The sequence below is a fragment of the Lemur catta genome, chromosome 4 (genome assembly GCF_020740605.2).
Source record: "Lemur catta isolate mLemCat1 chromosome 4, mLemCat1.pri, whole genome shotgun sequence".
NCBI lineage: Eukaryota > Metazoa > Chordata > Mammalia > Primates > Lemuridae > Lemur > Lemur catta.
In genome coordinates, this window is record NC_059131.1 from 71407334 (window position 1) to 71432496 (window position 25163).

The following is a 25163-nucleotide window of genomic DNA, read 5'->3' on the forward strand; positions in this document are numbered from 1 at the left end:
ACCTCCAATCCTGCACCGCATCCCTCAGGCTTTCATCAGAAACTGTCTCCCAGGGGAAAGGGAAAACCCGTGCTCCCTTTGCCAACTCTACCTTGGCCATGCTCTTCCCCCAGGATGGGTGACACCCTCTCCCACCCAGGGATAGGGAAGAGTCAAGGCTGTGTTGGCCAGGCGGGTGGTGCAGCATAGCATTAAGGATCTTTTCCACACAGGCTTTCTCACGTCCTAGCTGTAAGATTCTGCACTTCTCTCAAACTCAGTATCCTCCTCTGCAGAGTGGAGGTGATAATGGACCCACCTTCCAGGTTGCTGTAAAGATTAAATGAGTTAGAGCAGAGAACATGCTCAAACACTGGTAGCTAGTGTTTTCACCCAGTTAGCCGGTATTACAAATCTTGGCTGGAGGACCTAACTAATCCTCACCCAACTCTTGTCTTTTCAGACAGATATTGGATTTGTCTACCATTCTCCAGGTAGGTAACATTGTTGCAAACATATATGTCTTCTGAGAAAAATCTAGCCAAAGATCAAAACACCTCAAAATCCCCATATGTTCAACATATTGATGGGGGGAGTAGTAGCGGGTACAAATTATTTTCTGTACTTGATAATATTTTACTGTACTTTATAGTATTTTATCTTACTTTATAACAATAACATCTTTCTCTGACAAACTCAGGGTATCCCTTTGGGTCAAATGCTAACCTTTTATTGCAAGCCTAGGTTGGATTTCTATTTTTTGAGGCCAGTACTGGGAGACTGAAGTTTCAGTGGAGGTTCCCACCACGATCTGGCCATAGAATACATACAAGGTTGAGATTTGGAAAAATGCTTGCCTCTGTAGTGTCTGGTTCCAGACCAGGCCAGTAACAGTAGGTTCCCAGGGTGGAAAGGGGATCCCTCTTTCCTAGAGGCCACAGCTGGCAGCCTTGAGGGTATACTCTCATTGCTTTGTTGTCGGAGTGACTCCCATTTTCCTCTGCCACTGAGTGGGAATTGGAATACACGAGGTGGTTTCCACCTCCCACTCCTCCTGAAACAAAGACTGGTGGGCTCTTCTCCCACTGCCTCTCCAGGTCACTCACTCCTGAGGAAATGGTTAGGCCTCTGCCAGCCAAATAAACCTGCCAGTGGCGTGACAGGCTACCTGAAAGTCACCATCTCTGTTCTTGGTGTGGGAGACCAGGCCCCGGTGAGGCTGCCCCTCTCCCACACCCCAGTAACATTCCTACCTGGCTACTTCCTGGGGGCATCCCCTGGCTCTGGCTACTTCCTGGGGGCATCCCCTGGCTCTGGCTATTTCCTGGGGGCATCCCCCAGCTCTCAAACTGGCCATGGACCCTCACATCCCTCCTTTGCCTGTTGTGTCACTGCAGGGTTGTCCCATTCCCCCTGCACCAAGTGGGAGCTTGGGGAAGCAAGATCTGGTAGCCTTGGCTGTGACCTCCCATGGCCCTGACTTTATCAGCTCTCTGGTCTCTCCAGGTAGATCAAAAGCTGCCCTATAGGGCCGATGACACCGAAGTTCAGATCTTCAAGTCAGCGGCAGTTCCGATCCACATGGCTTATTTACAGTTCTTCATCTACTGCGCAGAGGACCTTCACTTCAGTTAGAGTCAGGGTGGCAGGGGAGGGAGTGGCCCTGAGGCTCCCTACACAGTGGCACCCTGTATCCTCAGGAAGCTTCCCCATTCCTTTTGACAGTAACTTAAGATTTGGAGTGGGGTGGCAGGCTGAGACCGAAATCCACCAAGAATTGTTTTATGAGGGTCCCGTGGACACCCTTTCAAATGGGCCCTCGGCCCCTGACCTGTCTTTGATGCCTTTTGTTGCCCAGATGCAGACTCAGGGTTCCCTATGGCCCCCCACCCCCACCCCATGCCTTTATGTGGATGGAGAAGGAACAGAGTGGTAACTTGAGACAGGTCTGCCCAGGGGGCACCAAACTAAATTATGGGGGATGGTTTTTAAGTTCTATCACCTCCCCACTTCCTCCTTCTGAAAAGAAAATAGTGCTGCTATCTCAGAATTCTTTTAACTTCTTGCTCACAGGGAAACTGCAGTCAGTGAATCCTATGTTGGAGGTGGAACTAATTGGGGAAAAGGTAAGTGTAGAAAAGAGAGACCTAGAGAAATTGGCACCTAGAAAAACTAGTGTGGAGGAAGAGAGTGGGCTTATGGGCAGGACCCCAGGAATTGTATCCCAGCTCATCCACTAAGGGGCAGTGTGACCTGGACCTGGAACTCTGTGGAGGTGGCGGCCATGTCTCCCCTCGGCATGCCAGAGCTGTGCCAAGGCCTTGTATGGAGAAAGTGCCCACTAAAAACGAAATACACATGGAGGAATGAATGAGTGAACAAAACAACATGCCAACAAACGAACAACATCAAAACTGTCACCACCCCTCTGGGCCTCAGTTTCTTCATCTGTAAATTGAAGGTTCTGGGCAAGAGAGTTGCTGACATTCCATGAACCTCTATGAATACAAATTAGAATTTTCCAAAGTGTGCTGATGGCTGTTATGCATAAAAAAGGGCCCTAATTTGGCAAATGCTGAGTTAAAGTTAAATATATTTTCTCAGAATTCACAAACCATCATTTGTACCACACTCTATCTGTTACTAGCCAGTCATTGAATCCAGCCCATACATAAGGAAAGGGAAATTAATGTCCACGTTTTGAAGGGAGGTGTTCTGAAAAATTTTGGGGCATATTTAAAACTACCACATGGAGTATTATTTTCCTAGTGAGTGGTTTGGGTACCCCTGGAGCCAGGTGAGATATTCTTGGGTGGTAAGTGATACAGATTTTTCAAAAATTTTGATATTTCTGTGTTTGTCTTAGTGTACCTTAAAAAGTTTAACAAGGCCAACTAACACTTGATTTTACAGATATCATTGCTTAGAATAAGGCTAGGCTTAAAAATTAAATCAATTGGTGGTTTTAAAAGGGGTATTGCTGCTGCCATTGGCTGTATTTTTGCCTATTTTTCTGTTGGGATATTGGAACTTATCTAATAAAATCTATGTGTTACACTTATATAATAAAGTTATTATACCTATACCTATTTAAAAATTAAGTCAGTTGAAAGTTGATTTAAGGAAAAATACTGGCCGGGCGCGGTGGCTCACGCCTGTAATCCTAGCTCTGGGAGGCCGAGGCGGGTGGATCGCTCAAGGTCAGGAGTTCGAGACCAGCCTGAGCAAGAGCGAGACCCCGTCTCTACTAAAAATAGAAAGAAATTATCTGGCCAACTAAAAATATATATACAAAAAAATTAGCCGGGCATGGTGGCTCATGCCTGTAGTCCCAGCTACTCGGGAGGCTGAGGCAGTAGGATCGCTTAAGCCCAGGAGTTTGAGGTTGCTGTGAGCTAGGCTGATGCCACGGCACTCACTCTAGCCCGGGCAACAAAGTGAGACTCTGTCTCAAAAAAAAAAAAAAAAAAAAAAAGGAAAAATACTGAGGAATCTGGATCTGGCAAACTCTTTGAGATATGTACCCAAAGGACTGAAGTTGTAGCTGCTGAGAAATTGTCCAGGTGTCTTTAGACCAGGAATTAGCCCGTTCACCTCTGTGGTGCAGACAGGAAGGGCTGGAAGGCGAGGCCAATGGAGGGATGAGGGGACAGGCTGGCACTAACAATGCTTTGGGACGTTCCCAGCTCAAGACGCGTGTACCGGCCCCAACTGACAACCCGATATGGAACCAGATCCTGACCTTCCAGATCCAGGTATGGTTGCCCCATCCCCACTGCCCCGCACACAGAAGGGAAGTTCAGGTATAGGGGTGTGGATGGAAGAGGGGGCAACAAGCATGGCAAGGGGGGCTCTGGCTGAAAGGGAGCACGAGGAAGCCCAGGATATGTTATGGAAAGCTTTACTTTTACAGCTTTATCGAGGTACAATTGACATACAGTGAGTTGTACATATTTTAACACGTATCAAATTGTACATTTAAATATGTGCACACCCGTGAAACCATCACAATCAAGATAACAAATTTATCTCTCACATCTACCAGTCCAAGAGTTGCTCGTGCCCCTTGGCAATCCCTCCTCCCATCCCCAGGCACCCACCGATCTGCTTTATCGCACTATAGATCAGCTTGCATTTCCCAGAGTTTCATATAAATGGAATCATACAAGATGCGCCCTTTTTGGTCTGGCTTCTTTCACTCAGCCTAATTATTCTGAGACTCATCCATGTTGCTGTGTGTATCGGTAGTTCATTCCTTTTATTGCTGAGTGCTATTCCATTGCATGGATGCACCACAGTTTGCATCTCCATTCCTTTGCTGATGGACGTTTAGATAGTGTCCAGGTTTTGGCTATTACAATGAAGCTGTGTAAGCATTTGTGTCCAATCTTAGTGTGGACATAGGCTTTCATTTCTCTTGGGAAAATATGTGGCAGAAGAATGACTGATGGTATGATAGTTTATGTTTAACTTTATCCAGTATTAAGCAACACTAAAGTTTCTGGAGAACTTAAATGTGCTCTTTCACACACGTTAAAAAACAAAACAAATCACTCTAAAGAGTCATTCTAAATTATATCATACATTTTCTTATCTTCTAGGCAAACTGCTCTGAATGATGTAATTATAGCTCTCTGATGATGGCCTAGAGGCACGATGGGAACATAGTTTTTATACGGGCTATATGTAGTACCGGGCTATTTGTCCTTACATTAAATGGCCCCAAGCTGCTCTTCTTTGTGGGGTTCTATAGTCTGGTTTTTATAGTGTTTCAGTCCTTCTTAGTCACCTATCAGCTTTTGTAGGAGACAGTTCTATTGAAGCTCTGGTGGATCTCATTGGCCTTTTGACTCTATGTCAGGCTTCTAAAAGCTGTGTGTAAAATAAGGACAAACAATGCTGGGAGAACTTGAGTTCTCTCATAAGTACAAGTGCATAGCATTTTATGTGACATTGATTTTGCTACCCAAAGAGTGTTCAGCTTTCCTGTAATTTACTTGAGATACAACCTTAGCTAATAAGCTCCCCTCCTCCCTCCTTTAACACATTGGCTGCCACGCTAGGAAAAAAAAAATTTCCTGGGGCCACGGTGTTTTATTAAAACAAAATGATCCTTTCTAATTTGTTATTGTTTATTGTTTTCTTTACGTGAGTTATATGCAACACAATCCAAGGTTTTAGAATTAAATTGTCAATATTAATTGTAACAATAAGAACATCAACAAGCAAGGTTTTTACGAACCAATTGCAGGGTTTTGCTTCATGCAGCCCGGGGTCAAAACTAGCCTGAGTTAAATACAACTCACATGACAGTCAGTGTGTTAAACCCTCTCCTTACTGCTTCTTGAAGCTTCCCCAGTCTACCTCCTGGTGAGTCATTATTTTCAACCATGCTTCATAATCCCCCGCTCCTTGGATGACTTTATAGACTCTTTTTTTTTTTTTTTGAGACAGAGTCTTGCTCTGTTGCCCGGGCTAGAGTGAGTACCGTGGCATCAGCCTAGCTCACAGCAACCTCAAACTCCTGGGCTTAAGCAATCCTTCTGCCTCAGCCTCCCGAGTAGCTGGGACTACAGGCATGCACCACCATGCCCGGCTAATTTTTTGTATATATATTTTTAGTTGTCCAGATAATTTTTATTTCTATTTTTAGTAGAGACGGGGTCTCGCTCAGGCTGGTCTCAAACTCCTGACCTCGAGCGATCCACCCGCCTCGGCCTTCCAGAGTGCTAGGATTACAGGCATGAGCCACCGCACCTGGCCTAGACTCTTTTTTTAAAAAAATTTTTTTAGAAACAGAGCCTCACTCTGTCACCCAGGCTGGAGTGCAGTGGTGCAATCATAGCTCACTATAACCTTGAACTCCTGGGTTCAAGTGATCCTCCTGCCTCAGCCTCCCGATTAGCTAGGACTAGAGGTGCACTGATTTTATAGACTTGTAAAGGAGGAAGACATTTTAGAGGGGCCACACAAATGGTAGCATTTGAGGCCAACGGGTCAGGAGGGAGCAGAGCTGAGGGCACTGCTGAGCATGGACCTGTGCCAGTGGCCAGTCCAAGGGTCCCAGGGCAGGAGGGGAGACGGCACACCAGAGGAGGAACTGAGGAAGGGGAGGAGAAGTCTCAGCAGGGTGGATGAAAAGATGGTTCAGCCATAAATCTGAATTTGGAGGATTCGTAACTTTAGAAGACCTGGGCCAGGCGCGGTGGCTCACGCCTGTAATCCTAGCACTCTGGGAGGCTGAGGCGGGTGGATCATTTGAACTCAGGAGTTCAAGACCAGCCTGGGCAAGAGTGAGACGTCGTCTCTACTAAAAATAGAAAGAAATTATATGGACAACTAAAAATATATACAGAAAAAATTAGCCGGGCATGGTGGCGCATGCCTGTAGTCCCAGCTACTCGGGAAGCTGAGGCAGTAGGATTGCTTGAGCCCAGGAGTTTGAGGTTGCTGTGAGCTAGGCTGACGCCACGGCACTCTAGCCTGGGCAACAGAGTGAGACTCCGTCTCAAAAAAAAAAAAAAAAGAGGAAGAAGACCTGGCCGCCTTATGGTTCCCATCTCTCTCCTTCCATTGTCCTTTCTCAACCTGAGCAATTTCCTTCTTTCTTATTAACCAGCATCCCACCTGAAAAACCCTTTCCTCAATTCTCCTTGGCCCCTCAGCCATCAGGGCAGGGGGAGAATAGACAAGAAGAGTGGAAAACTGGAAGGTTCTGTCCCAAGAACTACTATAAGGAGAAAAGACCCCAGCTGAGAGGATTTGAGGTCTTACTCTGGACTCAACCACAGCAGCTCTGTTTTACACATGGGTTTTTTCTTTTCCCGTTTTTTAAATTTTTCTTTCTTTCTTTCTTTCTTTCTTTCTTTCTTTCTTTCTTTCTTTCTTTCTTTCTTTCTTTCTTTCTTTCTCTCTCTCTCTCTCTCTCTCTCTCTCTCTCTCTCTCTCTCTCTTTCTTTCTTTCTTTCTTTCTGTGTGTGTCTGTAATAATTAAGGGAAGCATATCGCAGATTAGAGATAAGACTCCAAAGCTTGGGTTCAAATCCTGACTCCTCTGCTTACTGTGTGACCTTGAGCAGGTCCCTCTGCCTCTATGGGCTTCATTCCATGTCTGTATTTATAGGGACATTCACAGCCCTCACTGGGTTATGGCAGACTGGTCAGGAGCTCTGAGATTTCAGCACCTTCATGTAGCATGAGAACATCAGGGACTAAATCTCTCTGTGCCTCAGTTTTCCCATATGAAAATGGGAACACTAATAGAACCTGGTTAATGAGACTGTTGGGAGAATTCACTCAGCTGGTCTATGGAGTTTGTTCAGAACAGGCAAGGGACAACAGAAATCCTCCTGGAATGGCAGCTATTATCATTTACTCTTTGAGGAGATAGATGTCCTGCTGTTTAAAAAGTTAACTGCTAGACTTGAAGAAGATATTCTAGGCCTACAACCTCTCCAGAAGATGGTTTGGTGAACGTGCATTCAGACTGTGAAGGGCTGTGTGAATCCACAGCCAGGCCAGACCCACGTCTCAAGGGTCTTGAAGCTTATGTAATTAGGGGGGCATTTAAGAAATGATCCTATGACAAGTCCCAGGCCCCATGCAAGTGGGGGACCCTAAGCCAAAACTCCATAAGCTCTGTGCTAAATCCAGCTTGTCTGTGATTAAATGGCTCATTAGTAAGTGAACCAGGCCTTGGACCCAGACTCAGGACTTCCCAACTGCTCTCAAAATCTCCACGAGGACCAGACCATCTGAGTGTGCACCCACTGCTCCTCTCTCCTTCCCCTCACAGCTGCCCTGCCTCTCCAGCTACATCAAGTTCAGAGTCTTGGACTGGTGAGCAACTGGGCAGAGGCTGAAGCACACACAAGGAAGAAATGAGAGCCAGGCAAGGGCTCAGCTTGCAGAGTGTGTTTCTCCCCAGCTCCAGGAGGGATTGCCAGGATGAGATTGGTACTGCCAGCCTGTTCCTCAACCAGATCTCATCCACTGGAGAAGAGATAGAAGGCAAGCAAAGCCCTGGACGCTACCTCCCGCGCCTCTCCTACCTGTGCCCTGCTCCCTCTCACCCTTTCTTCTTCCAGGAGTGTCCTCTGGCTTCCTACCCTGCTTTGGCCCCAGCTTCCTGACTCTCCATGGGGGGAAAAAGGCCCCTTTCAGGATCCAGGAAGAAGGCGCTGTAAGCTTCTCATGTCAACTAGGGAAGAGTGAAGGTAAAACCCACTACGTTTAAAGCACTGGGGCCTGGGAAATGCCCAGGAGGCCCCGGCCCTGGTTTCCATCCACCACACTCTGGCAGAGGCCGTGAAACCTGGGGCACGAGAAAGGAACACATGGAGTGCTCTAGGCGTTCACTGAGGAAGGGGCTTCGAGATGAGAACTTGGGTAAGATTTTCAGCTTGTGTAAAGGACATGCAAGACAAAGGACACAGCACAGGTAAATGAGGGAAAGCACATAGGATATTCAAGACTGGTGGTAAACGCCAGAAACCTGACTCTTGATGAGTTAAACAAAAAAAGGATTGTGAGTGAGGAGGAGCCACAGGCCCCAGAGCCTGGATGCCATTAGGAGACTCTCATTCTCCCACTCTTGACGTCCCCCCCTCGCCTTATCCCCTCCTGCCACAGCCAGGCTGGGAACCTGGTCACTTGCCTCTAACAGGGAAGCCCGGGAAGCATTCTAATTGGCCTGCTCAGGTCATGTGTGCTCGCCTTAGACCAATCACTGTTGTGAAGGAGGTGGGGTATGCCCTGATTGGTCAGAAGAGAGGCGCAAACTCAGTGGTTATGGCATTACCCGCCCAGCCTGGAGCATTGTGGGGAGCAGGGTCCTTGGAGTTGCGGTAAAGCACCGTGTGTGAACGGGAGTGGTGGGTGCTCAGGGCGTGGCTCAGGGCCTGGAGGTTTCCTGGCACGGGGGTGCCTGGGCTATCAGGAGTTCTTCCCTGGGATTGTGGTTGGAGCTAGCCCTAGGCAAGCAGTCACCAGACCACCTTGTCTTTGCCACAGGGGCTTTCGGCGGAGATTTGCCTGCTTTTTCTCTCATCCCTTTTCTCCATTTTCCTCCCCGTTGCCCCAGTGTATTTCTGACTCTGTTAAGGATGGTTTAGCTTATCGAGGCCGAGTCTTCCTAGAGTTAATCACCCAAATCAAGTCCCAACAAGACTCCAGGATGAAGGACCTCTCCCATGAAGTGACCATGATAGAGGTAACCACAGGAAACAGGTAACCCAGGGAAAAACAGAGGTTCCCTTTCCTTGCCCCAGATCTACTGTGGGTCCCTATCTCTGACCCTGCTAGAGGCCCTGGGCGCAAGCTGTTGGGTTTTAAGAATGCTTGATCTATCTGCCTGAGTATTTATGAAACCTCTGCTGGGGACTTCATGCTGTGCCAAGTCCCGGATGGTCAGAGGATCCAGTAAAGACAAGATAAGATTTCAGTTTAACAAGTATCTAATCTAGTTAAAGACAAATAATGTCCATTAGTAAACTAGTTTCTTGGGGCTTTGTAAAACAATCTAAGGTATTTGGATTTCTTCCTGAAGCCAGTGGAGGACCACTGAAACAGGAAAGGGTAGGAGGGGCAGTATTAACAATAGACTGGAGGGGAGTAAGTTGGGGTCATTCAATCAAGAGAAATGGGGATAAAGCCTTATTGGGAGGAGGGGGCAAGTCCCAGAGACCCTTTGTAAATAGAATGGTCAGAGCCAGAGGCCAACAGGACATAAGAAGTAATGCTGACTCCCCTAGCTGAGAAGTGGAAGAAAGCAAGGCTCAGGAGGCTGAGGTGGGAGGATTGTTTGACCTCAGGAGTTTGAGACCAGTCTAGGCAACATGGCAAGATCCCATCTCTAAAAAATAAAAATAAATTCATTTTTTAAAAAGTTGAAGGAGATGAGATCAGGTGATAGCTAAATAGGGGCTCAGATGGGAGGAGGAGAGTTATTTTTTAAGATAGGGGAGACTTGAACTAGTCAACAAACTGGGGGAATGCAAGAATAGACTGGAGGTTGGCAACAGAAACAAGAGAGGGGCTGATGTGATGGTAGAGGGCCTGAGCACACGGGAGGCATGCTGGGAACAGATGAAGTTGGAAGGATAGTAGGCAGCTGGGGCAGGAAATGGAAAGGTTAACCTTTTCTGGAAGGAGGAGGGGAGCTTGAGAAGAGCCATGAAGAGCAGATGTAAGCATGTTTGTGTGTGTGTTTTGAATCCCAGCTGTACACTCCTGCTCACTATGTCTCTTCTGAGGGAGAGAGTTTAGGCAAAAAAGGAGAGGGACCTCTGCTTGAAATAAGGATGGGGTGGCCCAACTCAGAGGCTAGCCTGACTAGGGAGATTCCCCCAACCTGCCTGATTTCAGAAAGGGAAGGAACCATGGCTGGCTGAGTAGAGTGGGCCAGGTGATGAGGAGGGTTTCAATTATGGTCTAGCTTACCCTGAAGAGAAGCAAAGATTGCTTTTGAAAGAAACAGGGCACCTCATCCTTGCTTCCCTGCCTGTCTGTATAGTCTTGTTCATCCCTTGGCTCATGTACTGGGCATGGGGGGCGGGTATCATTTTAGAAGCACCGGAACCGCCAAAAGTATGGATTGTGTGTTATCTTCCTCTCCTGTACCATGATGCCCAACTTCAACGACCTGATCCAGTTCGAGGTCAGCATTGGCCACTATGGAAACAAGCTGGACCTGAATTACAAGCCTCTAGTCTCAACCACACAGTACAGCCCAGTGATATACGATGGTAATAGTCAGATTTAAGCAAAGAGTAGAGAGCAGCCACTGCAAGGGTATTAGCTCATAGAAGATTCATAGGCATTATTGACCCACACTTGAGAAAAAATGAGGTTCAGGAAGGCGAAGTCCCTTGCCAAATACTGCGTAGCTAGTAGGTGGTGAACTCAGTAGAAACTAGGTCTTGAATTCAACTCCTTCTTTGCACTACTTTCCACATTACACCTTCCCCAACCCTGCCTTCTGCCCTGCCACTCTGAACCACCTCCTATCCATCCATTCACCCTTTATCCATCCATTTATCCATCCAACCATTCAGCTATCACTGACCCAAACATCCAGCCAACCACCAGTGCATCCATCCATTCATCCACTCATCTAATGTGTATTTATTGGACATCTTTATTGGACACCATAGAGTAGTAGTTCTCAAGGTGAAGTCCCTGGGCTAGCAGCTTCAACATTACCCAAGAACTTGTTAGAAATGCGGATTCTTAATAGTCATTGGAGACTCAGAAGGGTGGGAGGTGAGGGATGAGAAATTACTTAATGTAATAGTGTACAATGTATGCTATTGAGGTGATGGTTACACTAAAACCCAGACTGCACCACTAAGCAATATATCCATGTGACAAAATTGCACTGTACCCCTTAAATTTATACAAATAAAAAGGAAAAAATGAATATTCTTGATCCCACCCCAAACCTACAGAATCAGATAATATGGGGATGAGGCCCCACAATCTGTGTTTTAACAAACCCTCCAGGTAATTTGGGTGCATGCTAAAGTTTGAGAACTACTGCTACAGATTAATACTGTCTCACTGTCATCTCAGTCAGCTTTAGCATTTCGTCACCCATTCAGAGCCTTTCTGTGCATCCCACTTATCTACCTGCTTTTTTAAATAAAAGCTTTATTGAGATATAATTCACATACCATACAAGTCACTCATATAAAGTGTACAATTCAATAGCTTTTTTGTATATTCAGAGAGTTGTACAACCATCACCACAATCAATTTTAGAACATTTTCCTCACCCCAAAAGGAAACATTGTACCCACTAGCGGTCACTCCCCTTTTCTCTCCCACCTCCCCAGCCCTATACAGCCACCAGTCTACTCTCTGTGTCTATAGATTTTCCTAGTCCGGACATTTCGTATGCATGGAATCATATAATATGTGATCCTTGTGACTGGCTTGTCACTTAGCATAATGTTCTACTTGTTTTTTATATTATAGAATATATATATACAAAAGTATCTAAAATGTATATGTAAAGTTTAAAGAAGAAGAATAAAATGAATACCCCTGAACTCACCACCCAGCTTAAAATACAGAAAATTGTCAGCATCTTAGAAGGTCCCTGTTTGTTCTTTGAAGATCCATTCACCCCAAAAATAACCATGATCCTGACTCTTGTGTTCATTATCTGTTTGCTTTTCTTCTTAATTCTTCACCTGTGTAGAAAACCCTAAACAGCATACTGTTTATTTTATATAAATGGATTCTTTCAGTCTGTATTTATCTGTCTTACACCTTTTGCTCAACATTAAATTTTTTATATGGGTATGTGTAACTGCAGTTCATTTTTATTTCTGTGTATTTTCCACTATATGATTATACCACCAATTATGTTGTATATGTAGACATTTAGGTTATATCTTTTTTTTTGCTGGTATAATTTTGTTGTTAACATTCTTATACATGTCTCTTGGTCACAAGTGCAAGACTTCCTCTAAATTACATACCTAGGAGTGGAAGAGAAACTCAAAGCAAAAGAGATTATACCAAATTACACTCTCATCAGCATGGTATGAGAATTCCTGTTACTCTGCAGTCTCACTAGAACTTGATGTTGCCCAGTCTTTTAATTTTTACCAATCTGGTGGATGTGAAATGGTATCTCGTATGGCCTTAATTTGCACTTTCCTGATTAAAAATGAGGGTTGAGCATCTTTTCATATGTATACAGACATTTGTTTTTCCTCATCTATAAAAAGAATTATTCATATTTTTTATCTATTATTCAATTTGGCTATATTTTTCTTATTGATATGCACTTTTTTTTTTTTCCTGGGGAACAATCTTTTGCCAGACTTGTGTGTTGTGAATATCTTCTTCAAGATTGAGGCTTGGCTTTTCATTCTTTTAATGGTGACTTTTTTTTTTTAAGTCTTGTTTACAAATAATAAAATTCACAGATTTAAAGTATGTAGTTTGATGAGTTTTGACAAGTGTAACTGTGTACCCACCATGGGTAGAGATTTTCGTTACCCCGGAAAGCTGCCATGTGCTTCTTTTCAGTAAATCTCCCCAGCCCCTGGGGGGCAATCACTGTGATGTGTACCACTGTAGATTTGATTTGCTTGTTCTATAACTTTACATAAATGATATCATACTGTGGTACTCTTACTTTTCCTATAGCTTATTTTGCTCAGCATAGTGTTTTAGAGATTCATTCATCTTGTTGCATAGAGCAGTACTTCATTCCTTTTTATTTCTGTTAGTATTCCATCGTATAAATATGATTATTTATCCATTCGCCTGTTTGTGGATATTTGGATTGATTCGAGTTTTGGAGTTCTATGAATAAAGCTGCTATGAACATTCTTGTAAAAGTCTTTTTTGTGAAAATGCTTGCATTTCCCTTGGGTAAATAGCTAGGGAATGAAAGTTGGGTTTTCCAAAGTGGTTGTACTATTTTACACTCACACACAATGTTGCTCCACACCCTTACCAACTTTTGCTATTGCCAAACTTTTTCATTTGAATCCTTCTAGTGGGTGTGAAATTGTACCTAATTGTAATTTCTAACTTGTATTTCTCTAATCATTAATGGTGTTTAGTATCTTTTCATGTGCTTATTGGCCATTCACATAACTTTTTTTTTCTTCTTCTTATGTTTTTGAGACAGGGTCTCACTCTGTTGCCTGGGCTAGAGTTCAGTGGCATCCTCATAGCTCATTGCAACCTCAAACTCTTGAGCTCAAGTGATCCTCCTGCCTCCGCCTCCTGAGTAGCTAGGAATGTAGGCATGTGCCACCACACTGGCTAATTTTTTTTTTTTTGTAGAGACGGGGTCTTACGATGTTGCCCAGGCTGGTCACAAACTCCTGGTCCCAAGTGATCCTCCCATCTTGGCTTCCCAAAGTGCTGGGATTATAGGCATGAGCCACTGAGTGTCAGGCCCTTGACTTGATTTTTGCATGTGGCGTGAGGGAGGGGTTGAGACTCTCTCTTTCTATACAGATATCTAATTCACCATTTGCTGAAAAAACTATTCATATTCCCACATTGAATTACTTTGGCCCCTTTGTTAAAAAGCAATTAATCGTGTATTGTGGTCTCTTTCTAGAATGTCTATTCTGTTCCATTGATCTATTCGTGTATCCTTATGCCACTATCACACTGTGTTGATTACTGTAGCTCTAATACAAGTTTTGCAGTCAGGTAGTATAAGTCCTCCAACTTTGTTGTTCTTTTACAAAATAATTTTGGCTATTCTTGTTTCTTTCTGTTTCATATAAGACTTAGCATAAGCTTGAGAATTTCTACAAAAAAGCCCACTGGAATTTCCTGTGTTCTTTTGTTTTAATCAAGTGTTTTTGTTTGTTTTGTTTTGTTTTTAGTATTGTATTCTATCTCTTTTATTGACTTACTGGCTATATACCTTTAGATTATTTTTAGTGGTTGCTCAAGAGATTACAATATTGATCTTTAACCTATTATAGTCTACCTTGAGTTACTATTATACCACTTCACATAAACAATATAATTATGTTTTATTATATAATATACAATGCAATTATAACAGCATAATTACATGTACACCTTACCATTTTTATACATTCTGGAATTAGTTTGCTAATATTTTGTTTAGAATTTTCACATCTATGTTTATGAGTGAAATCTTCTTTTATTTTGTTAGTAATTTATTTAATGGTGTAATTTACATACCATAAAATTCACTTGTTTTGTACAATTCAATGATTTTTAGTAAATTTACAGCATTGAGCAACCATCCTCATGCTCAATTTTAGAACATTTCCATCACCCCAGGAGATTCTTCATGCCTATTTGTAGTCACTCCCTTGTTCCCATCCCCAGGTCCACACAGCTACTAATCTACTCCTGTCTCTATATAATAGTTTCCTTGGATATTTCATATAAATGAAAGTATACAATATGTGGTCTTTTGCATCTGGATTCTTTTACTTGGCATAATGTTTTAAGGATTATCCATGGTGGAGCGTCAGGACTTCATTCCTTTTTGTTGCCAAATAGTGTTCCATCATATCAGTTGATGGACAGTGTTCCTACTTCCTAGCTATTATGAAGAAAGCTGCTATGAACAATTGTGTACTAGTCTTTGTGCAGACATCTGATTTCATTTCTCTTGGGTAGATAGATACTTAGAAGCAGAATGGCTTTTTAAGAAACTACCAAACTTTTCTATGGTAACTGCACATTCTCCCAAAAACTTAAGACGATTCCAGTTTCTCCATATCCTCACCAATATTTGTTACTACCTGTCCTTCTTATTGTATTTATTATAGTAGGCACATAGGGGTATCTCGTTGTTTTAATTTGCATTTCCCTAATATTTAGTGATGCTGACCATCTTTTCATGTGCTCATTAATCATTCATACATCTTCTTTGGTGATATGTCTATTCAAATCTATTGCCCATTTTTTTAATTGAGGTTTTCTTATTATTATTGAGTTATAATATATATTTTTTTAATGGAACGCTTCACAAATTTTGTGTATCATCCTTGCGCAGGGGCCATGCTAATCTTGTCTGTATCGTTCTAATTTTAGTATATATGCTGCCAAAGCGAGCACTATTATTGAGTTATAATAGCTCATTATATATTCTGGATATAAGTCCTTTATCAGATACATGATTTGCAAATAGTCTGTGGCTTGTCTTTTCATTTTCTTAATGGCATCTTTTGAAGTGCAGACATTTTTAATTTGGATAAAATCCAATTTATTTTTTATTTTATGGGGTCATATCTAAGAACTCTTTGCCTAACCCAAGGTCATGAAGATTTTCAAGTTTTATAGTTTTCGTTCTTACATATAGCTCTATGATTTCCTTTTGAATTAATTTGCCTATGGATATCCAATTGTTCAAGCACCATTTGTTAAAAAGGATATCCTAGGCCAGGTGGCTCACGCCTATAATCCTAGCACTCTGGGAGGCTGAGGTGGGAGGATGGCTTGAGGTCGGGAGTTCGAGATCAGCCTGAGCAAGAGTGAGAGCCTCATCTCTACTAAAAAAAAAATAGAAAAATTAGCCGGGTGTGATGACTTGAACCTGTAGTCCCAGCTACTTGGGAGGCTGAGGCAGGAGGATTGCTTAAGCCCAAGAGTTTGAGGTTGCAGTGAGCTATGATCTGGCCACTGCACTCTACCCAAGGTGGCAAAGCCTATCTTTTCCCCATGTGAGTTTTCATAAGTCCTGTGTTAAAATGCTCATTCTGTTTCATTTTTTAATTTTCTACTTCAGGGGGTCCATTTATAGGTTTAATAGTTCTCCCTGGTTTTCTCTATGTCTGTCTCTCTGATCCTTTTTTGACTCTTTCCGTTTCATTTTGGTCACTTTTCTTATTTCTATCCTTATTTCTATGCCTCTCATTCATTGTCTGCAGGGACTAATCTCCCATGGGCTTCTTCTGTGTCTTCCTTTCTCTGATGTTTTTGTTTTTTCTTCTACTTGTTTTCTGAGTTCTGCTGGCTCACATTTCCTCATCTGCTGGCTCACATTTCCTCATCACAGCTCCTTCAGGGAGTGTGTTTTTGCTGGCATTTTCTGCTATCTGCTGCCATCAAGCTGTGCTTGCCACTATCTGTCTTGCTGTTCACTTTCCCCCAGGCGGCTTCTGCTGCACTTTACCCTCCAGGGCTTCGGTGATGATCACAGTTGCTTTTGGCAGTCCTTATGTGTATTTTGGGTCTGCAGATTATATCTGTCTCCTTGTTTTGATGAAAATGGAGTTATTTCCCTTCTCTTTGTTGCTTTTGTAAGCCATCCAAGAGCAGAAGAGGAAAATTGCCATCTTGTATCCTATGCTCATACTGAGAACCCCAGTCACAGATCTCTGTTTATTTATCATTCTAATGATTCACTCAGTGCCAGGGTCTGAAGCTGGTGTCATCCAACAATTCTGGAAAATTGTACGATATTTTCTCCCTGAAAATGACCTCCTCTTCTCTCTTTTATCTCTTTTTGGAACTCACTCTATCCTCTGGGGACCTTCTCATTCTGTCCTTTATATTTAAAAATCTCTGTTCCATATTTTTATCTTGTTATCCCTCTGGGCTGCATCCTGGATAATTTCTTCTTGATGATCTTTGTGGAAAGGCCTTAGGTGACCATTCTACTTAAAATTGCGTGGCAGCTCCCTTTCCCCCTTCCCCATTTATTCTTCTCCATAGCATTTTCCACCATTTGACACACACTGTATTTTACATATATATTTTGTCCTTTTTTTGCCTCCACTGTGTTTTAATTTCTTAAGTCAACTTTTGATTCAAGTATAATATACCTATGGAAAAGTACATGAACCAAAGCGTCAAGCTCGATGAATCATGAGGCCAACATGTACCCATGTGATAACGCTCAGCTCATGGAGTAGAGTGGCCACAGCCCAGAGGCCCCAAGGGCAACTACTCTCCTCATCTCCATTTTGTTTTTTTCTGTGTATTTAAACTTTATATAAAAGAAATAATATCGTATGTATTCTTTTGTATCTGGCTTCTTTTGCTCGTCGTTTTATTCATGAAATGTGTTCACAAATCTAGATGACGTTAGGTATAGCTGTAGCTCATTTACTCCCCTTGCTGTGAGGGCATTCCACTGTATGGATGTACTGTAATTTATTTATCCCTTCTACTATTAAGAGATATTTTCGCTGTTTCCAATTTTTGGCTATTATGATTGAAGCTGCTTTGAACATTTTTCTACATGTCTCTTGATGCTGTTTTGTGTGACTTTCCATGGGGTATGAAAGTGCCAGGTTAGGGAGCATGTGCATTGGTTCTAGCTAAAGATGCATTCTCCAGAGAGGATTTGCCTTTGCTTCCTCCAGTTACCTGGGGCACTGCCAAGCAGAGACCACTTTTTTTTTTTTTGCAGATAGAGTCTTATTCTGTTGCCCAGGCTGGTGTGCAGTGGTCCCATCACAGCTCACTAGAACCTCAAACTCCTGGGCTCAAGTGATCCTCCCGCCTCAGCCTCCAGAGTAGCTGGGACTATATGCGTGGGCCACCATGCCCAGATAATTTTGTTTTTGTTTTTGTAGAGACAGGGTCTTGGTGTTTGCCCAAGCTGGTCTTGAACTCTGGGCCTCAAGTGATCCTCCTGCCTTGGCCTCCCAAAGTGCTGGGATTACAGGTGTGAGCCCCCATGCCCAGCCTAGGGACCACTTAACACTAAATTTTTTGTTTGATATTCTTCAGACTATACAGATAGCGTGAACTCAGAATGCCAACCTGTGTGAAGCCTACGTGTTACTAATTTGGGGGAAATTTTTCTTCCCCGCCACCCAGGGCCACACTGGAGAGAAGTAAGCTTCCTCACTGCTTCCTTCTGAGTGACAGCTTATTTCTCATTCACTCCGGCCCTGAGGCCTTGGGTTTCAGAGTGCCAGCTTCGCATGGTGTGTTAGCTTCCTACGCCTGCCACAGCAAAGTGCCACAGACTGGGTGGCTTAGAGCAACAGAACCGATTCTCTCACAGGTCGGGGGGATAGAAGTTAGAGATCAGGGTGTCAGCATTGATGCCTTCTGAGATCTCCGAGGGAGAATCTGTTCCGCATCTCTCTCTCAGCTTCTGGTGGTTGCTGGCAATCCTTGGTGTTCCTTATCTTGTGTACGCGTCACTCCAGTCTCTGCCTCTGTCTTCATGTGGGGTTCTCCCTGTTTCTCTGTGTCTTCACATGGCTGTCATCTCTGTCTTTCTTCTTATAAGGACACCAGTCATATTGGATTAAGGACCCTCCCTACTTCAGTATGACTTCATCTTAACTAATTACCTCTGCAAAGACCCCATCTGTCAGCAAGGTCGCGTTCTGAGGTACTGGGGTTTCAGACTTGAACACTTCTTCATGCGAGAAGGACACAGTTCAGCCCGTAACACATGGGACCTTCTGTAGACTGCCCACCGTGGGCAGCCTGGGGCTTTCCTTCCTGCCCCCAGTGCCCCTGCGGTTGCCAAGAGGAACACAAGTTCTCCAAGAACTTGCCAGAATGTCAGAGGACAAAAGTCAGCTTTGTTTCTCTTGCCTCACAGACTTTCTGTCTTTTTAATTTTTTATTTCTGTGGATTTCTTCCTTTGAGGCCAACTCAGCAGTGCAGTTGAGAAAAAGAATCCATTGTGTCTCATCTAGCTTCCCCCTTGTTTCAATAAGGAACATGGCCCGGGAACCCAGTCTGCCATGCCCATGACCCCATTCCTACCTTGAGGCATGCCACTTGCCTTGGCATCTCACCTGAGGGTCAGAATATGACCACCAGAGGGATGTGCCACCTCAGGCACACTGCTTCCCTTGGCTAGCCTGGACTTTCCCACTGTAAACTGGGGACTCTGACAGGCCGTGTGACATGACACACCGCACACAATGAGCACACATTCTCAATTGTCCCCAGCCCAGCCTCTGTCTGGAGGGCTCCAGTTAGCACTGTTAGCAGATCACATCTTTGAGAGTGAAGTGGCCCAGGGGAAGTCCTCTGAGGGGCACAGTGAGAGGAGACCTCCCAGAGTCCCTCAGTTGCCCCTACCCCATGTATCTCTGTGTCTAGGGAACATCTACCATTATGTGCCCTGGTACAACACCAAGCCTGTCGTGGCTGTGACCTCCAGCTGGGAGGATGTCAGCTTCCGAGTGAACTGCCTCAACCTCCTCCATTTCACTCGGGACCGCCTGGTGAGTGGCGTGGAAGCAGATGCAGGGAAGGATTCAGATCGTGGGTGGGAGACTTGGCAAACTGCATCACCATCATAGGAAGCCAGTCACATAGCTCACTGACACATTCCACACTATTGAGACGAATGTGCCAGATGCAGGGCTAGGCACTGAGGCACGAGGATGAAGAAACACAGCCCCGTCCTCACCATCTGGGGAAGCTGGATGTGCAGTTACTGTGCAGTGCAACTAGGGCTGTAGTGAATGGCAGTACAGGTACCCAGAGCTATAGGGTCAGAGGGATGGGGGTGTGGGAGGAGAGAGGAAGAGAGGATAGCCAGTGGTGTTTGCAAAGGAGGTGACATTTCAGCAGGGTTTTGAAGAATGCATAGGAGTTTGTGGGGGAGGTATGTAGAAGGGAATAATATACAAAGCCATGGCAATGTGCCAGTTTTTGAAGTTCAGGGGGTAGGAGGGAAGGCATGAAGGTGACATGAAGATAAGGGCAGAGAAGCTAGAAGGGATCAGATCATAAGGGGTCTTAGGTGCCTGTCAAGGAGGGTAGGTCTCCAGGGAGTGCCCTGGTGCCTCCACCTCAGACATGACTTTCTCACACCTATTTAGGGGGTCAGGACGCTGCACTGCTTCCCAGTCCCACCCCATCCTGGCTCCTCTCTGCCACTCATTTCTTCTGTTGGGTAGTGGGAAGGGTGGCAGTGGGGGTTGGTCCTAGCCTTGCAAGGGCATGTGACAACCTTGGACTGACATCACCAGGTTGCCCCCCAAAGGTCCCAAGGTCCTTGGAAACATCTTGGGCCAGTCAGCTCTGTGGCCTGTCCCAGATGAGTTCCACTCTGACGTCAGCTCTCTCGCTGTTTCTCTCCTGCTGGGCAGAAAGCCAATCTGGACACCCTGAAATCCATGCGGAATCCGAAGGACCCAGCACTGCTCCGCCAGTGGGAGAAACTGCTGCGGGAGCTGGTACAGGACTGCAAGTAGGACTGGGGGGCCCCGGGTGGGCCGGCCAGGGCTGTGCTAGATCAGGCTTACAAAAGGGGGCTGGTGGCTACAGAACACCCCCCACGCCCACCTCCTCAGAAGTAGGAGTGCTGCTCAGGTCTCTCCCCGGCTTGAAACTGGAGAGCCAAACAACAGAGTCACTTCTCCCTTCCATTCGGGCTCCTCCATAAAACGGCTCTGACCTCCCCATCAGCATGGTCCCTGCTGTCCCACACCTGTGCCTGAGGCTCCCAGCGAACTAATCAGCCTCTTCTCTTTCTCCGGACAAGCCTGCACAGACCCATCTCTGCACATTTTCCCCCCACCCCTGGCTAATTCTATCCAAAATGCCCTCCTCAGGCATCTGCCTATTCTGGAAGACTCACTGCAGAGCTTCTCCAAGCCCTGACCTTGTCTCACAGCACACACTCTTCCCCACAGGAGGTCCTTGGGCACAGGCCTGGTGCATGGCAGGGGCTGGGAGGATGGGAGAGGGCTGAGGAGGAACTGGAGCCAGAGCCGCAGGGAGCAGGCTTCCTGAGGGGGGTGGGAAGGGCTCCCAGGGCAGGCTAGCCATGAATGGGGCAGGATCTTGAGGCCACCAAGGACCAGAGATGGTGACATTGGGAGGCAGTAGAGAGGTCCAGCCCCTGCTACCCTGTCCTGGCCACAGGCGCCCTCTGCCCTGCATGACTGATCAGCCCGCAGCCACCAACCTGGATAGGAAGAGGTGGCAGCTCTGCAGCCTCGTCCTGCAGGAACTGGCCCAAAAGGCCAAGCATGCCAAGCCCAGGGACATGGTGGCCACCGTGGAGGGCTGGCTGTACCACCTCAACACTGTGCTCCCTGAGGTAGGCACTAGACACACTGGCCGGGCGGGAGCAGGGCTGGGACCTGGCCACATAGGGCCTGATGTCCTCCCACCCTGACAGCCCCAGATCAGCCTCCCAGACGTGATGATCTGGCTGATGGCCAAGGAGCAGCGAGTGGCCTACGCACGGGTTCCCGCCCACTCCGTCCTGTTCTCCCAGGCAGGGGGCCTGTACTCCGGCAGGTTCTGTGGGAAAATACAGACACTCCTCCTACAGGTGGGGAGCAGGAGGTCCTCACAGGGTAGGGGTGGACAGGGCCCAGAAACACCCCTGGGGAAGCCCCTGAACTTGCAGGACAGTCCCCACGGAGCCTCTCCCAGGGCATGGTCCACTTCCTCTCTCTGGCCCTTTATCAGGTTGAATGGGGTTTAAACAGTCCCCAGAGGAAGACAGGGAGCCTGTGGCTGTCAGCGTGTGGGCTGACACCAAGTCCATGTCCCTCATAAATGTTCCTCAAATCTGTCTCTTCTGTCATACCCATGGCCACCACTTGGTCCAGCCTCTGTCATCTCTTCCCTGGACCATGATTGGGTGATCCCTAAAATATTTAACACCTGTAAGGTTTGGGCAGCAGCCCATCCTATCAGATCAAGCTGTAGATAAGACTGGACACCCCGAACACCAGCCCGGCCCTGACCACAGCCTCCCTGCTTCCAGTCCTCCTGGGCAGTGGGGGGTTGCTCCCTCCCTCCCCAGAGACTCTCCCCAGCTCCGCATTGAGAAGGTGCAGCCTCCCTGGCATGGCCCCCGGCCACCACGTACTGCATCAGCTCCCTCTGGTCCACAGACTGAACAGCCGGGCCACTCTGGCTTCCTGGCCCCAGTCGTACCTGGCCCGTGCCCTTCCCACCAATGTGCAAGGCTCCTCCTGTGCCCATCCGAGTCCCTTCTTATCCCGCAAGAACCACTGAGACTTGCATGCTGCCTCTGCCGCTCACTGGCTTGTGTGGCCCTGGGCCAACTCCTGACCACGCCCAGGCTTCAGTGTGGTCCTCTGTAGAATGGGCCTGGTGATTATGATGCCTGCCTCACAGGGCATGAGGATCAAGGCATACTTGACAATAAATGACTGCAAGTGCCATTACTGATGTTCCCATTATCACGGCTCCTCTGTGGAGCCTTCCCAAGCTTCCTAGGCAGTGTCGCCCATCTCCCCATCCCTCCCACCTCTGTGCATCACATGGCTCACAGGCATAGCCATCCCGCTCTGGAAGGCAGAGCTCCGTATCATTCACTTGCAGCTCCAGCACCCAGCTCAGTGTGAGGGCCCCTGCTCCCGGGGCTCAGAGGGGAGGGGCAGGGGTGACCCATTCTGGCTGTGTGCTCCGTCCCTCCCTTGCACCCAGGGGGCTGGCACCCCGTGGCATTGACCCATCTCTGGCTCAGTACCCCGAGGGTGAAGGACAGAAGGACACGCTCCCAGCCCACCTCCGGGTCTGCATGTGGCTGGGCAATGTCACAGACAGCAAGGATCTGCAGCTGCTCCGCCAGGGCGACATGGTGGTGTACGCAGAGACGGTGAGCAGTGCCCAGGGCCCAGGCAGGAGCACTGGGGTGGGGGTCGGGGGGTAGATGGCCTCACAGGGCAGAGATGGCCTCCCAGCAGGGCGTTTCATGTGGGAAGGGAGGGCGAAGCTTCAGTAACCCACTGCAGTTGGAGAAAAACATTACTGACCAAGTCTGAGAATCTTTTTTTTTTTTTTTTTTTGAGACAGAGTCTCACTTTGTTGCCTGGGCTAGAGTGAGTGCTGTGGCGTCAGTCTAGCTCACAGCAACCTCAAACTCCTGGGCTTAAACGATCCTACTGCCTCAGCCTCCCGAGTAGCTGGGACTACGGGCATGTGCCACCATGCCCGGCTAATTTTTTCTATGTATATTTTTAGTTGTCCAGATAATTTTTATTTCTATTTTTAGTAGAGACAGGATCTCGCTCTTGCTCAGGCTGGTCTCGAACTCCTGACCTCGAGCGATCCACCTGCCTCGGCCTCCCAGAGGGCTAGGATTACAGGCGTGAGCCACCGCGCCCGGCCAAAGTCTGAGAATCTTGAGAGTGGTCTGACAGAGGTGGCAGAGACTAGGGCAGTCTCGGATGCTGCCAGCTCAGGGTTCCATGCAGACAAGCCATAGGCATTTGGTGACAAGGGGAGACTGAGTGACCCTCCAGGGCCTGGTCACTCTCTCCCTGATGGAGGTTTATTGGGACCTTCCTCCCAGTTAGTCCACAGCCTGTGAGGTGAACCAGGCTCCGCACTGTAGGGGGCCTCATCTGTCACATGGCAGCCTGGGACATGGCTGGCCAGGCTGGTGGTCCTGGGAGGGGAAGGCCTGGAATGGTCAGAGGAGCAGGATATGGGGCATCTGCCCACAGAACCATAAACCCAGGGAGTGGGCAAGTAGCTGCCCAGAGGCTGCTCTAGAATCAGGGAGGGGGTGATGAGCTTTGCTCCCCGGGGAGGACATGGCTCAGGAGGTGACTCTGATGGCAGAGGTGAACTAAAATTTGAGTGTCAGGCTTTTTAATTTACTGAATGAAAACATATTTTTACAGTGCTAAGTTGCATGAGTGGATGGATATATAATATGTCTAACCAGCCTGGAGACGCAGAGCTGGCAAGGGGTTGGGGGGGAGGGCCAGGAAGCAGGGCTGCGTGCCCAGCAGGGGAATATGGAGGGGAAGGCCCAGGGGCAGCAGAGGTGCAGCAGGACCAGGTTCCCCCAGCTCTGCAGTGACGAGTGAGCAGGCAGGTGGCATCAAGGCCCCGGGTTCTGACTCAGGCATCCACCCCACTCTGCCAGCTGAGTGCAGGGTTGACCTCTCAGCCTCAGTCTGCTCACCTGTGCAGTGGGGATGTGGCCCTTTCTTGCCTGGCTATCACATTTTTAGGATGTACTGGCAGGCCAGAGTGGGGGGCCCATGGTGGGGCCCAGTGTCCCCAGCACAATGTGATGAAGGACGTGGCAGGCACTGAAGACTTTCCCTCCCCCAGTACGAGAATCAGGCCAAGTACAAAGACCAGTGGGGGATGGAGGGGCTGTACCGCTGCCCCAACTTCTCAGATGTCATGGGGAACAAGGCCCTCCCCAAGACGGATTTCCAGCCACCCCCAGGATGGCACTGGTCGGACAACTGGAGAGTGGAGCCTCAGAGGAGGTAAGGCTGGAGGTTAGGCCCTGAGCCTGTGTGCCCTTTGACATGCCCTACTGAAGCTGACACTTCCTGTCACCTGGGAGGGCCAATCAGCAGCAGCCCAGAGAGGTGGGCACAGAGCCATGGAGCCTGGTCCCAGTGGGCCGGGGTGCACAAGACAGGGGCCTGCCTGCCACCCTGCCCTGGATGCCAGACTTCCTGGTCCTGCCTTGCGCAGGGCAAGGTAGGGAGGGACGCCATGTAGGGGCGTGATTGACCGGCAGAGGACACCCCTGGGGCCTGCAAGTCCAGGGAGATGTGCTGGGAATGTGGGGTCTCCCTGCCCTAGACTCCTTCTGGACATAGACATCAACAAGAGCCAGGTGCTGGAGGAGGTGTATGAGAACCAGGGCCGCAATGCCAGAGGTGCCTGGGTGCCCGCTGCCATCCCGAACACGGACGTGGTGAGCAGAGCCAAAGTCGCCTTAGGGGATTAGAGGGCAGGCTAGGCAACCAAGTGTGGAGGCTTGGAAGTT

At 47.1% G+C, this 25163-nt stretch overlaps 1 protein-coding gene and 1 non-coding gene across 2 annotated transcripts in view; one reads left to right on the forward strand and one right to left on the reverse strand.

Annotated features, from left to right (window-relative positions):
* The window catches only part of FER1L5 (fer-1 like family member 5), a 52698-nt gene that overhangs the window by 13346 nt on the left and 14189 nt on the right, over positions 1-25163 (forward strand). Inside the window, exons 10-26 of the mRNA XM_045550144.1 lie at positions 443-473; positions 1077-1192; positions 1486-1609; positions 2053-2105; positions 3666-3734; positions 7775-7818; positions 7907-7989; positions 8067-8161; positions 9062-9190; positions 10547-10724; positions 19526-19650; positions 20524-20624; positions 21302-21479; positions 21561-21716; positions 22887-23018; positions 24488-24651; positions 24977-25091. Of these exons, the coding sequence (XP_045406100.1) occupies positions 443-473; positions 1077-1192; positions 1486-1609; positions 2053-2105; positions 3666-3734; positions 7775-7818; positions 7907-7989; positions 8067-8161; positions 9062-9190; positions 10547-10724; positions 19526-19650; positions 20524-20624; positions 21302-21479; positions 21561-21716; positions 22887-23018; positions 24488-24651; positions 24977-25091 (1893 nt within the window). The remainder of the gene's footprint in view (positions 1-442; positions 474-1076; positions 1193-1485; positions 1610-2052; positions 2106-3665; positions 3735-7774; positions 7819-7906; positions 7990-8066; positions 8162-9061; positions 9191-10546; positions 10725-19525; positions 19651-20523; positions 20625-21301; positions 21480-21560; positions 21717-22886; positions 23019-24487; positions 24652-24976; positions 25092-25163) is intronic.
* On the reverse strand, positions 15454-15561 carry LOC123637564. The gene has a single exon (XR_006734932.1). It is a non-coding gene; the product is annotated as a U6 spliceosomal RNA (small nuclear RNA).